At 35.4% G+C, this 13,938-nt stretch overlaps 1 protein-coding gene across 1 annotated transcript in view; it reads right to left on the bottom strand.

The window, feature by feature from the left end:
* Nucleotides 1-13,938, bottom strand: part of LOC123540260 (FAS-associated factor 2-like) — a 29,732-nt gene that overhangs the window by 2,183 nt on the left and 13,611 nt on the right. Inside the window, exons 4-11 of the mRNA XM_045325124.2 lie at nucleotides 12,247-12,362; nucleotides 11,647-11,676; nucleotides 9,575-9,675; nucleotides 7,484-7,661; nucleotides 6,725-6,823; nucleotides 3,074-3,234; nucleotides 2,649-2,738; nucleotides 556-699 (exon numbers count right to left, since the gene is read on the bottom strand). Coding sequence (XP_045181059.2) covers nucleotides 556-699; nucleotides 2,649-2,738; nucleotides 3,074-3,234; nucleotides 6,725-6,823; nucleotides 7,484-7,661; nucleotides 9,575-9,675; nucleotides 11,647-11,676; nucleotides 12,247-12,362 — 919 coding nt within the window. The remainder of the gene's footprint in view (nucleotides 1-555; nucleotides 700-2,648; nucleotides 2,739-3,073; nucleotides 3,235-6,724; nucleotides 6,824-7,483; nucleotides 7,662-9,574; nucleotides 9,676-11,646; nucleotides 11,677-12,246; nucleotides 12,363-13,938) is intronic.

Genomic DNA, 13,938 nt, shown 5'->3' with positions numbered 1-13,938 from the left:
TATGTTAAAACAGAATGATTTGCTATGGCTTCATTCCTTCACAGATTAATATTGCCTTCCTGAAGTTGTGCAGTATCTTGTTGCAGACCATGAGCACATCTTTTCAATTCAGAGCTAAAAAGTAACAATCTATAATTAATTCAGTGGAATTAATTTTCATGGATTGTTGTGTCAATGTACAAAATGAAACTGTTATGAACAAATACAACTATCAAACATTTCATTTTTACAAGTAAAATCCACTACTGATTTGTCACACTAAACAGCATTTTCTTTTGAACTGGGGGTCATCTTTGCAGTACAACCAAATATTTCCCATTTCTTGCAATTTTTGAAGTACTTCCAAAAATAGGAACTATCAGAAATACTGGCGGGAATTCCCCTACCTTGGAAATACACATCAACCCTGCTACTGGAACAGCCATTCTGACGTTAAGGTTGTTAAATTTCATGATGCAAACAGAGTATTTTTCATTGGAGCATGAATGCACAACTTATCCCTAACCCATGTGTCAGAAAACTACTGCCCCCCACCCCAAAAAACATCAAACCTACTTTTAATGACTGAGATTTAAGGAACCTTCTCTCTATTCTGGTACCATGAGGAAGTTTTAACACAACTCGTACTGACTCAGGATGCCCACTCTCTGGTTCAGGAGGAATTTCATTCCTTAGTTGATCCTTTCGATTTTCTCTTTCCTGAAAATGGAAAAAAATGTAATGTATTACATAACTAGAGATGCTTTTGAGAAAAGCGCATGTCTCCCACAACTGCCCCTATGAAAAATATCTAGTTTCTCTAGATGGTTTAGACGAGTGGATCCAATCAGTAATTCAAGGGACATAAATCAAAAGTGCCTAGGCGGATATGGCTAGTTATCATACTTGGCTAAGGTCTTATGGCCAAACACATTTTGCTCAAGTTTGGTGAAGATGGGATGGGAAATGTTCGACTCAGAGAGCGGATAAGAGTAAAATGTCAGATTTTTCGGTAATTCAAGGGCCGTAACTCCAAAACGCCTGGACTGATTTGGCTAGTTATCGAACTTGGCCGAGGTCTCATGATTAAACACATTTTGTTCAAGTATGGTGAAGATTGGAAAGAAATGTTCGACTTAAGAGTGCGGACAAGAGTAAAAGGGCAGATTTTTCGATATTCGATAATTCAAGGGCCGTTACTCCAAAATGCCAGGACTGATTTGGCTAGTTATCGAACTTGACCCAGGTCTCATGGTCAAACACATTTTGTTCAAGTCTGGTGAAGATTGGATGAGAAATGTTCGACTTAAGAGTGCGGACAAGCTTTGTGACAGACAGACAGACACACACACACACACACACACACTGGAGTAAATCAATATGTCTCCCACACCACTCTGTGGTGGGAGACATAATTATATAACTTTTCGCAGTTAATGTTTCCCATTTTCAACTGAAATACAGTGATCCTGTAATACTGATGTAATGCCACAACACATCAAAGGTTGCATTTTAACATGCCTGAATTCCTAAAGATATATCCTGTCCTCACATGACACACATGGTAATGTCTGAATGAACTGCTTCTGATGAAACTGTGTGTGTTTTTTTTTTAAACAGCCCCAAAGATAGACTGTAACATTCTTAAAATTTAGTGATTCATTAATTTCAAAATTTTGTCAAATTATAGATCATACAAACCTACAAAAAACTAATTTACGTGAAACAAGTACAAAACTCTGGGCAATCAATCAATATCAATACATCATATGGCTTTCAAGCTTCGCAGAATGTTTTCCATACTGATATAAAATATTAGAAACAATACATGAATCAAACAAAAGGGCCACCTGGCCCTAAATCACTCACCTGAGTGACAATTTTGGTAGAGCGTCACATATGGAAAAAATAATATTATGTAAAATTATTTAATCTTTACCTAAATTTCATACAAACAAACATTCTACAAAGCTTTTCAATGGAATATGTGGCCTTTAGTGTGTTAACAAGATTTTTCTATGATTTGACCAAACGAGCTCAATTCTGAATTCAGGTTAACAAGTTTTAAACTTATATATGGCCTCTAAAGTGTAAAGAACGTTTTTTTCTCTGATTTGACCCAGTGATCTTGTTTTTTACCTCAGGTAAACTAGCCTTGAACTTGTCCTTCATTTCAACATGACAAATATTCTGACAAATGCTTATGATAATAAAGTACAAAATGTAGCCTCTAGTGCCTTAACAGGATTTTTCTATGATTTAACCTTGTGATCTAGTTTCAGACCTCAAATAATGTGTCTAACCTGACTCAGGCTTTACAGAGGTAAACATTCTGAGAAAGTTTTATGAAGATTAGGTAGAAAATATGGCCTACAGATGTTAACAAAGTTAACAAAGTTTTTCTATTAATTGACCTAGTGACCAAGTTTTTGATCCCAATGACCATTAACAAATTGTTCCATGATTTTATTGAAGGTAATATTCTGACAAAATTTCAATAATACTTTGACAAAATTGTTACTTCAGAGTATTAAAAATCAAACTGTTGACAACGCAGCATGTTGTATGATGACTGACACGGGGCTACCGAAATAGCTCACCTTGAGCATTTTGTGTTCGGTGAGCTAAAAACAAAAGTCTACAATGGTCATACCCTTCCAAAACCGTACCTGTAACATCTGTTCATGGTCTTCCTTTTGTTGTCTTTTCCTTGCCTCCTCTGCTTTAATTAGCTCCTTTTCTTCTCTCTTCCTTCTTTCCTGGAGAGAACAAAAACATCCTTTTTAAAGATTATAAATCACTTTTAAACTAGAAATGTGTCTGTTGTAAGGGCATGCCCTTTCAAAACGTTTGTTATTCTGTAAGAACCTCAAGCTCTTTAAAGGCTACTTCGGAACTAACAACTGATCATTTTCACTTATCTGTGTTCACAGAGTGCTTAATACATATTAGAATTTTTAAAGTTGAAGTTCAAAGATGTGTAAAGTCAGCAATCTGAAACACGTACTTAAGTTACAATGTGGGAAAACCTGGTTGGGTAATACAATACCAAATTTGGTAAGAAGTTCAGCGTATATACTTGAACAAGACCTACCTTTTCCTGATCTTGTCTAAGTGACTCAAGATAGGCCTCATCTTGTTGCTGCCTCAGTGACTGGTTAAAACTTCTCTCCTCCCTATCTGCTCTTGCTGCCACTAACGATGCCTCGTTATCTCCCATTATTGCCTCTAGCCTTTGCATTAACTGCTCACTCTCTGGAAAAGTAAGACTGTCTGTTAGTATCAGTTGTTATACCACTGAACAGTAAAATTGTTAAATATTTTGATTTACTAGAGATATCACTAGTAAATGGACAAATTTTTCTGAAGCGGTGTACCTTTGACCTTGGCCTGGGAGGGACAGACAAGGCTCTTCATCATGCCACTTCTTCCTATCATGATAAAAATCTGTGCAAAATTTCATTGGAATCCTTTAAATCGGTAACTAGACAGACACGATGGCCCTTAATTGCTCAACAGACTTAATTACCAAGATGATCTAGTACCAAATATGACCTAGATTTCATTAAATAAACATTCTGACCATGCTTGATACAACCTGGGTAGAATGTGTTAACCAAGTTTTTCTAAGCTATGACCTAGTAACCTGTTGTTTTTTTTTATCAAAGATAATTGTGTTTCAAAGTTGAATTTGACTTCATAAGACAGACATTCAGCCAAGGTTTCATCGAGCTCAAGAATAAAAGTGGCCTTTAGTATGTACACAAGACTGTTCTACGATTTGTCCTAGTGGTCTAGTTTTCAACTCCTGATTTCAGATGAACAATTCAAATCATGTCCTAGATTGCAAAGAGACAAACATTCTGACCATGTTTCATGTACCTATATATCAAGTAGAAAATGTGATGCTGAGAGTGAAAACAAAGTTTTACTATGATTTGGCATAGTGCCACAGCAAGTGATCTAGATTTGGGCCCATGACCCAGTTTGTAACTCGACCTTAATTTCATAGAGACAAACATTATGACAAAGGTTCATATATATCATGTTGAAAAGTTGGCATACGTATTAACATTTGACCTAGTGAGATACTGTTTGATCCTAGATGACCCTGTTTCAAACCTGACCCAGATTTGATTGAGACCAGCATTCTGACCAGTATTCATATACATCAACAAGCAAATTTGATGAATTGGTATCCCCCGCTGAAAGGGTTTGTGGTGAGGAATGGCAAAAAGATATACCGGCAAAAAGTTAAGGATGTTAATAAGAAGCAAATAATTTCATTAGTCAAAATCAATTTAACAGAAAACAAATGTTTAATTAAAGAGTACACAATAAATGTATGATACTTTGATCCGGACTAAAGAATTCATTTTGAATGGGATATGCTTACTGTAATGAGCTTAGCTTTTAAAATCAAATGCAGTTTATTGAAATGTGAGCTTGAAGTTTAACTGGAATGAAATATTGTCTTTGAGTGGTTTGGCACCAGGTGTTGCTGTTTTACATGTACATTTGAACTTAAAAGATCAGATGTCCTTAAGAGAACACAGATAAGATATCTTGAACATGGCTGAGGGCAAGGTTTGTGCAGTCACAACTTAACATGTTGAAGGTTTGAACATTTAAAAAAAAAAAAAAAAGGAGTGTAAATATATATATCTATATATAGATATATGTATATATTTATTTTTTTAGGGGGTGGGGGTGCAGGGGAACGGGAGAGGAAACAAAATTTCACATGCTGATTATAAATATTGATTGAAAATTAAAAATGAAAAAAAAAAAGGTAAAAGGGTGAAGTTGGGGTGGGGGGGGGGGGGGGGCAGAGGATGCATGATCAGTGGTGGGCATGACTGGGTGGAGAAGTGAGGTGGGGGAATAGTACAACTTGGAAGGTTTGAAAAAAATCTAAAATAAATGAAAAAAAGGGGGGGGGGGTTGGGGAGGGGGAGGGGGTGTGACCAAGGCAAGTGGGTGACCAGGTGTGGGTGCGCAACTTCACATGTTTATAATAAATGTTCACAGAAAAGAATGAAAGAAATTTAATGAAATTCTGCCAAATGGTAAGTTTGTTATGTACAAATATGTGGATTTTTAGACAATTAAAGGGCAATAACTCTGAAGTTACAAAAAGAAATCCGTACAAAATTGTCTGTGCACAACCACATTATAGTGCTCTAAATTCTGTTAAAGTTTCATAGTTCTAGGTCAAATATATCAAAAGTTATGATGCAGAAATTGGCATATCTATAGATCTATAGTACCCTATATAGTTAACACTAGAAACTTCTAAGGGCCATAACCCTGGTGTTACTTGGGCAATCTGTCTGAAACTTGATGGGCCCCATAACCTCATAGTGGTGAACATGTATATGAAGTTTGTTTGAAAAAAATCTAAAATAAGGAATGAATTTTTTTTTTTTTTGGGGGGGGGGGGGGGGGGGGGGGGGGGGGGGGGGGGGGGGGAGGTGTGTGATCAAGGTAAGGGGGCGACCAGGTGTGGGTACACAACTTCACATGTTTACAATAAATGTTCATGGAAAAGAATGAAAGAAATTTAATGAAATTCTACAAAATGGTAAGTTTGTTATGTACAAATATGTGGATTTTTATACAATTAAAGGGCAATAACTCTTAATTTACAAATAAATCCAAATGAAATTGTGTGTACACAACCACATTATGGTGATCTAAATTCTGTTTAAGTTTCATAGTTCTAGGTCAAATATATCAAAAGTTATGATGCAGAAATTGCCATATTTATAGTACCCTATATAGTTAACACTAGAAACTTCTAAGGGCCATAACTCTGGTGTTACTTGGGCAATCTGACTGAAACTTGACGGGCCGCAAGAACTCATTGTGGTGAACATGTATATGAAGTTTTAAATAAATATTCCCAACCATTTCCTAGATATGGCTCGGACGGACGGACGGAAAGACGGAAGGACGGACGGAAAGACGGACGGACGGACAACGCCAAAACTATATCCCTCCGACTTTCGTCGGGGGATAATAAAGAATATGTGACTTCAGTGAAGTATATTGGTTTTCTATTATTTGACCCAGTGACCTTGTCTTTTAACCACAAATGGCCCAGTATTCATGAAGATCTACATTTTAGGCTAACACACAGTCTGGCCATGTTTCATACAAACCAGGTATATAATATGGCCTTGATTTTTAACCAGATGACTATGACCAAGTTTCATAAAGATTGGGCAAAGTCTGTGACCTTTAGTGGTTTTAAACTGCGGACAACAGATGACAGACACAGGGGTATCATAACAGCTCATGTTGAGCACTTTATGTTCAGGTAGGTAAGCTAAAACGTTATATAGCTAAAACAACACAACATTTCTGATAAACTTGCAACCAGACAGTGTAACTGCTATATGCCTTCCTTCAGTGTAACAAAACAATGGACTGACTAAATTAATGTGAATCAGAAACAATGAATTATAGATATATTTGATATGCTAGTTCTCTTTAAAAATTATTGACTTGACTATTTGTTCAACACATTGGTATTATTCCTTCATCCATTTGACTGCAAATATAAATGCATGTATCATTACAGAATAATAGCAATTTTTCCCCAGCAAACTCTCAAATTTACTTTCCTCACATTTCATTTAGCAAAATATGGTTACCAAATGCATCTACAAACTTTTGACTCTGTCATTACTAACATTCAAGTATGAATTTCAATGATAGTTAACGTGTATCATGTACAAACCTATTGGTCCCTCTATTCTGGCTACAACTGTCATTCTGTTTTGACGTAAAACAATTAATGCTAGAAATGGGTATGTATTTTCCCTTAATGCTTGACTCACTGAAACAGAAATATTTCAAAAATGTTAAAACAAAATACATTTTACAAACTGTGGCATATACACATTTTTTTCTTCCTTTGCTAATCTTTTCAGACCCCAGGTGCCCCTCTGGGTATTATTTTAGACTCAGGGGCCACCTTCGTAGAACCAACGAGCATCTTTATGCCAGCTGGATGACTCTCATGTATAATTACTTCTGAACTTGTAGCACTTAGAGACAAGTGATTGGAGATCAGTAGTCACAGAGACCCCTGCTGCAACATGGTTTAATTCAATCCAACTGTTTCCCTAACAAGCTTAACTTGTTGACTCATACTAGAGCCACATAAACATGTTAAAATTGTTTAAAATACTGTACATGACATAAATACACATTTTGACGTTGTTACTCGTTGACGACATAACTCGTGTGACATACAAAACTTATGACCAAAACACTGGAAAACTGTCCAACCGCTGTAAATGTTTGCATTGTCTCAATGAAGCAATGATTAGAAACTGCACTAAATCCCCTAGGAAAGATATTTCGTCATTCCGGCCCGTTTATAAATACCATTTCTAGACGATGCTGTAACACATGAAATTTCAAACTGACTGACAATGTAAAAGGTATTTGGCCAAGTTGAAAGCCACTAAAATACTGAAATAAGTATATTCACCTCTGTATCCTTCTGGACTATTAGTGTCACAGGCCCAAAATAACATAGAGGTATTAATAAAGTTAATAACAGTTTGACTGCCCAATGTATTTCTACAGAAGCTCTCAGAGTCCTGATGGTCCATGCCATGCAGATATACCAGCAGGAACCGTAACTCTGTCTTTGCATCATTTAAAGCCTGTAAATAATACAAAAGATCACATATACAGTATCTCTTGTCTTTATACCTCAACAAGGAAAAAAACAAGGAGAAAATACAGAATGTCTAATGTTTCTACTTTTGAAGAAAAAAATAACTATCATTCCAATACAGTGTGACATAACAGGTAAACTGCAAACAGCAAAATATCAGGAATCTAATCACCAAACCAAACCAAAACAACTGAAACGTTTGGTTCAAAATCCATCCACATAATGACAGAGAAGTAAAACACACAAGAATGTGATTATGACACACATATATTTTACCCTTGCATTTAACACAGACATACTTCGAATTCATTAATATTTGCTGGGGACTAATTTTAAGGATTTCATGGTTAAATCAATGCACAAAGTAAATCCCAATAAACAAATCAAATTCCTATTCATTTTATCTTCATATGTTGGAATTAACAAATGCATGTCCTCAAGAAACAGATGTTTTGGTCAAAATCACAAAATTGCATGCCCTTAAAATAAACTGATTTTACAGCATAAAGCACAGACAGATGAAGCTGCTCAAACTTCTAAATATATCATTGCATTTAGAGGAAGTTTTCTTTTATTTTTAATTCTTATATCTAAAGTGTATTATTGCCCTTTTAATGCTATTACATAGTCACATTAAACAGGATAACTTAAATTCTGTTATTTTTAACTCTCAACAAAAAGCCAAGTAATTTCTTGTATGAGACAAAATCTCAGAATGTATCACATTCAAAATTCACTTACTTTTATTAAAGCAACTTAAAACAAGAGCTGTCTCCATAGGATGACATATGCCCCCGATGACACTTTGAATGAGTATTTATGGCCGATGTTAGAGTTTAGGACCTTTGAGCTACGGACCTGGGTCTTGCGCATGACACGTCGTCTTACTGTGGTACACATTCATGCCAAGTTATTTGAAAATCTATCCATGGATGACAAAGATATGGACCGGACACGCCCATCAATGCACTATCCTTTAACGTCTAAGTGTGACCTTGACCTTTGAGCTACGGACCTGAGTCTTGCGCGCGACACGTCGTCTTACTGTGGTACACATTCATGCCAAGTTATTTGAAAATCCATCCATGGTTGACAAAGATATGGACCGGACACGCCCATCAATGCACTATCCTTTAACGTCTAAGTGTGACCTTGACCTTTGAGCTACAGCCCTGGGTCTTGCGCGCGACACGTCGTCTTACTGTGGTACACATTCATGCCAAGTTATTTGAAAATCTATCCATCGATGACAAAGATATGGACCGGACACGCCCATCAATGCACTATCCTTTAATGTCTAAGTGTGACCTTGACCTTTGAGCTACGGACCTGGGTCTTGCGCACGACACGTCGTCTTACTGTGGTACACATTCATGCCAAGTTATTTGAAAATCCATCCATCGATGACAAAGATATGGACCGGACACGCCCATCAATGCACTATCCTTTAATGTCTAAGTGTGACCTTGACCTTTGAGCTACGGACCTGGGTCTTGCGTGCGACACGTCGTCTTACTGTGGTACACATTCATGCCAAGTTATTTGAAAATCCATCCATCGATGACAAAGATATGAACCGGACACGAAAATTGCGGACAGACTGACAGACTGACAGACTGACAGACCGACAGACGGTTCAAAAACTATATGCCTCCCTTTGGGGGCATAAAAAAAAGAGTGCCCAAAGAAATGTGGTAATAAATACTGGTAACAAAAAAACATGCAAGTGCTCTTTATTGCCACATTTTATAACAGGAGACAATCTTGCACTGTGTTTTTCATGTCATGCAGGATATGACTCACTGCTCAAGACAACATACCAGCCTTCTTTGAAAGAGCAATAAATCAAATACACTGTATTCTAGAATAAAAAATTTAGTGTAAAAGTGGTAAAGTTACCTGACTATAAGATCCTTGGTAGAACACAGGATGGTTTTCTCCGTATCTCTCGTTGTACGTTTGTATAAACCGTACTACATCACCTAAAGGATCTGTTACATCTGAAAATGTACTTTTTTATGTTAAATATGTTGTTGCTATACTGTAATGTTTTTACTAGTGCTGACTCATAACTAAATATTTCTGAACCTTTTTGGAAATTTGGTAACACTTTCTGTTTTACTTGCATGTATGAGTTTGTTTATTTTGCATAAGATTAAGAAATTACATATATTTACTGAATAAATAATGGAATTCTTTGGAATACACAATTACTGTTTTTGTGTTAAAGTGCAAAAGGACAGACAACCATTACTGGCATTAGTCTCTTTCTTACATTTCTGATATCTTGTGTTTACAACTTAAAAGGTCAGAAACATTTTGGGCATGTTTTTGTTTGTTTGTTTGTTTTGGGTTTAACGCCGTTTTTCAACAGTATTTCAGTCATGTAACGGCGGGCAGTTAACCTAACCAGTGTTCCTGGATTCTGTACCAGTACAAACCCGTTCTCTGCAAGTAACTGCCAACTTCCCCACATGAATCAGAGGTGGAGGACTAATGATTTCAGACACAATGTCATTTATCAATTAGTCACGGAAAACATACGCCCCGCCCGAGGACTGAACTCACGACCCAGAGATCCATAGACCAACGCTCTACCTACTGAGCTAAGCGGGCGGGTAGTGCATGTTTTTGTGGATCTATCACTTAAGTCTAATATGTAATTAGCTAATTGGAGGATTCGAACAGAAAGCATGTACATACTTTTGGAAACAAGCAATTTGCTTAAAACGTGGTAAATCTGCATGATTTACTTGACTATCTGCATAGTTGTGCTTCATGATCTAAAATTTGAGTACTAGTATTCACTTCTCTGTAAATATGACAAATAACCCTGTCCTAGTGTAACAAAATGTTCCATTATTCCATACAATATTAAAGAGAACATTTTCATTTACTATTTCAGAATGTCAAGATTGTTGAAAAAGCTCTGAAAAAGTTGTGATTAAAAAAAAAAAGCATTAAATGATAGGACTTAGAGATGGTACCTAAGGCCGCGTATTCAACGACAACAACAACAAATCAAGTGCAAAACTGAAGCGCATATCACTTATCTCACGCTAGCAATATTTTAACAGAGCACCTGTCAGTAAATACTGGAACTTTTGACAGCGAAACTGGCTCTGTTATTTTGATGGATTAGCTAAAGCAAGGTGAGTGTCATTTTCTTTTCACTAACACAACCATTTTATTTATACTAAAGAATGTCTGCATTGTATTAACAGAAGTTTCTGTAACAGCAGATTACGCAAGGTAAATGCGATTCTGCATGCCTCGGTCAATATGCAAATTAGTTACATTTGTAAACACAAGGTGTGTGTCATAAAAAGTGAAATAACTTCTTTCGGCACAGTTTTTGGTATGGTTTTGGTGTGACCATCAGAGAGAATATACATTTTTATATTGCTCTGTTTTTAACTCATACATTTTGAGGCCTTGATTATTCTTGGCAAACAAATTTTGTAAAATGTTGAGGGATTCGATGTCGCAAAAAACTTATAGTCTTTTTATATTTTTTCTCACGAATAATGTTTTCTTTCCTATGATCATACCATACCTGTAAATTATCGGCAGTTATGAATAATAACAATTGTTTTTGAATTATTTTGTTCAAAAATGAAAGATAATGCTCAACTTTTCTGTTTGAATGGTTGTTCACAGATCTTGAAGTGAACTATAGTTTTTGTAAACACATCCATATCTATGTGTAATTTGTTCAAATAACTGAATAGTCCTAGAAGATTATCTGTCACTGGTTTCACTTTTCCAAGTAGAACCAAATTTTTCGGATTAAATATTGCCTTTCAGCATGAAAAATGAAGTATGAAAGTTAAACCATTATATATTTGAGGTACTCGGGTATTAAGTTTTCAACAGAAAATAATATCAGATGCAATTTGAATTTTAGGTACCATCTCTATAGGACTTGATAAAGCTTGTAAGTAAAGTAAGAAAGCACAGGAAATACTTACTTCTTCTAGGATCTGGCCGTAAAATTTGAACTGAAATTAGAAGTGAAACAACCTAGTTTTAATCACCACAATTATACCTATGCCAAATCAATAGCAATTTTGCTTTGTGTTTAGCACCACATTTTAAACAGTATTTCAGTTATGTGACAGCATGGCAGTTAACCTTACCCATGTGCCTGGATTCTGTGAGTACCAGCGTGTTCTATGCAAGTAACTACTAATTTTTATCACATGAATCAGAGATTGAGAACAAATTATTTCATACATGATGTGTTGCATCCAACTGTCACAGCAAACATATGCTTTACCTGTGACCAAGCTCATGAATAGACCTTGCTTCCTGTAGATCTGTACTCTCTTTCAGCTGATGGACTTCAAAGTGATGTGTGATCAACTCAATAATTTGTTAAATGACCAAAATTAATGAAGATCAGTAAGCTTATAAATCTATACCACTGAAATTTAGCTTTCTGTGATTGCATTGACTATACATGTAGTACATAAAGCACAATTTTGTGTAAAAATTTACTTAATATGTAAAATCTCTTTCATTTTAAAAACCCTAAATTACATATACTGTATCAAAATGCTTATACTTACAAGCAAACCTAATAATATCTAACAATGTGGTGTATAAGAATCTAAATGGGAGAGTTATTATATAGTATCCCCACTGTACAATTCCCTGGGGTTGTCGTGGCTGCACTGTAAACACCCTGAAAAGTAAGATCAGTCGAGAGTAAAATAAACAGTACCCTAATCATCATACGTATGTATTTTGATTCTTAACTTAAATTTTCTGATTTTTTAAAACTGTTAACCACATACCAAGTTATCAAATCTCAGTTTTTGAGTAAACAGTACGACTTATTTGTGCAGGTAATTCTCAAGTCCACTAATTGAGCAAACCAGAGACGGTGCTATATGAGATGCAGCTGCGACCTTTATGGGGTTCAAACTGGCACTTACAGCCCTCTTATCTGTTAAAGGGACTAACCCACACATCTAAGGCAATAAATAATTTCTCTCAAAGATCCATAAAAAGTGAGTACTCTGAAAGTGACTAGTAGAACAAACTTACTGACGTAAGATTATTGCAAGATATTTTTAAAAATAACCAAATGTATTGTGCAGAAGGTGGAAAACTGTTGCAACGCTTTTGAAATATTGCAGAAAACTTACATTCCTCTTGCATTTTTACTAATATCTAATTTTTATTTTTACCCATTTTATCATTTTTTTCAGTGTCATATATTCATTCTATGGCAAACTTGGTGGAAAGCAACATGTTCAAAAATTTCACCCAAAGTTGAAACTTTGGGCAAGTAGCTTTAAACCACCACTCCCCTTTGATATTTATCTCATGTATCTTAATACAAATAAACATGACTGATTTGTCTCCCATGTGAAACAGAAGTTTTTTTCTACAGCTTATCAAATCAAAAAGTGTCACACACTAGATTCACTAGAAAAGTGTAATTTTTAAATTATACTAGTTTCCGAGAAATTAAGAGTAATCTGGTATAAAATATGTATTTCTGTTACTTTTCAACATTTTCAATATTTGGTTTAGAAAACAAAGTGTGCATAGAGCATGTTGAAACCTAAATAAATTATTTATCTTCTTTGTAAGATTATTAGGTTATCACATTGCTTAAGCAGGTAAATTAAGCAGCAGTGTTCTATTTCCAATAAGTAACAAAATAACTGAATAATTTATAGTTCATGATCATCACTAATATTTACTGAATTATTTCAAATGGACAATTAAGGTATTAGTCGCGTAATAGTAATGTTTACAAAATGGCATTTGCTTGGTATGTTCTAAAAGGTGACCATGTTTCGCACTGTTTTGCAATTTTTAAACAACTTTTACCGTGCAGTTTTTTTATAAATTTTGTATAACTTATGGTATCTCCTCAAGCTCAAGTAGAGACAAATTTCAAAGCGATGGCCACTATCCAAAATGTTTGCAGAGAACTCATTTTACCATTAATTTTAATAAAAGAAACATCAAACTATTGGTAAACAATTACAATTCACAAAATATAAATGTCAATATAATTTTTTCTAGGGTACCTCAACGACAAGTAAATGGATTTAATGAGACAGAATCCTGTGTTTCTGTTTTGAATTTTGCTTACTTCATTCAAAAATAACCTTGGGGCAGACGTAACACCTGCCAAAATTTCTTCCACGATATAAAATCAAAAGAGTGAAAGCAAAATAGAGAACTTTTACCGTATGTAAATCAATATTTTTAAAGATGTGTAACTCTACCCCTTCTGTTTA

Source organism: Mercenaria mercenaria, chromosome 16 (genome assembly GCF_021730395.1).
Source record: "Mercenaria mercenaria strain notata chromosome 16, MADL_Memer_1, whole genome shotgun sequence".
Classification (NCBI taxonomy): domain Eukaryota; kingdom Metazoa; phylum Mollusca; class Bivalvia; order Venerida; family Veneridae; genus Mercenaria; species Mercenaria mercenaria.
The sequence above is the reverse complement of the archived record's forward strand: the minus strand, read 5'-3'. Positions and strand labels throughout refer to the sequence as shown.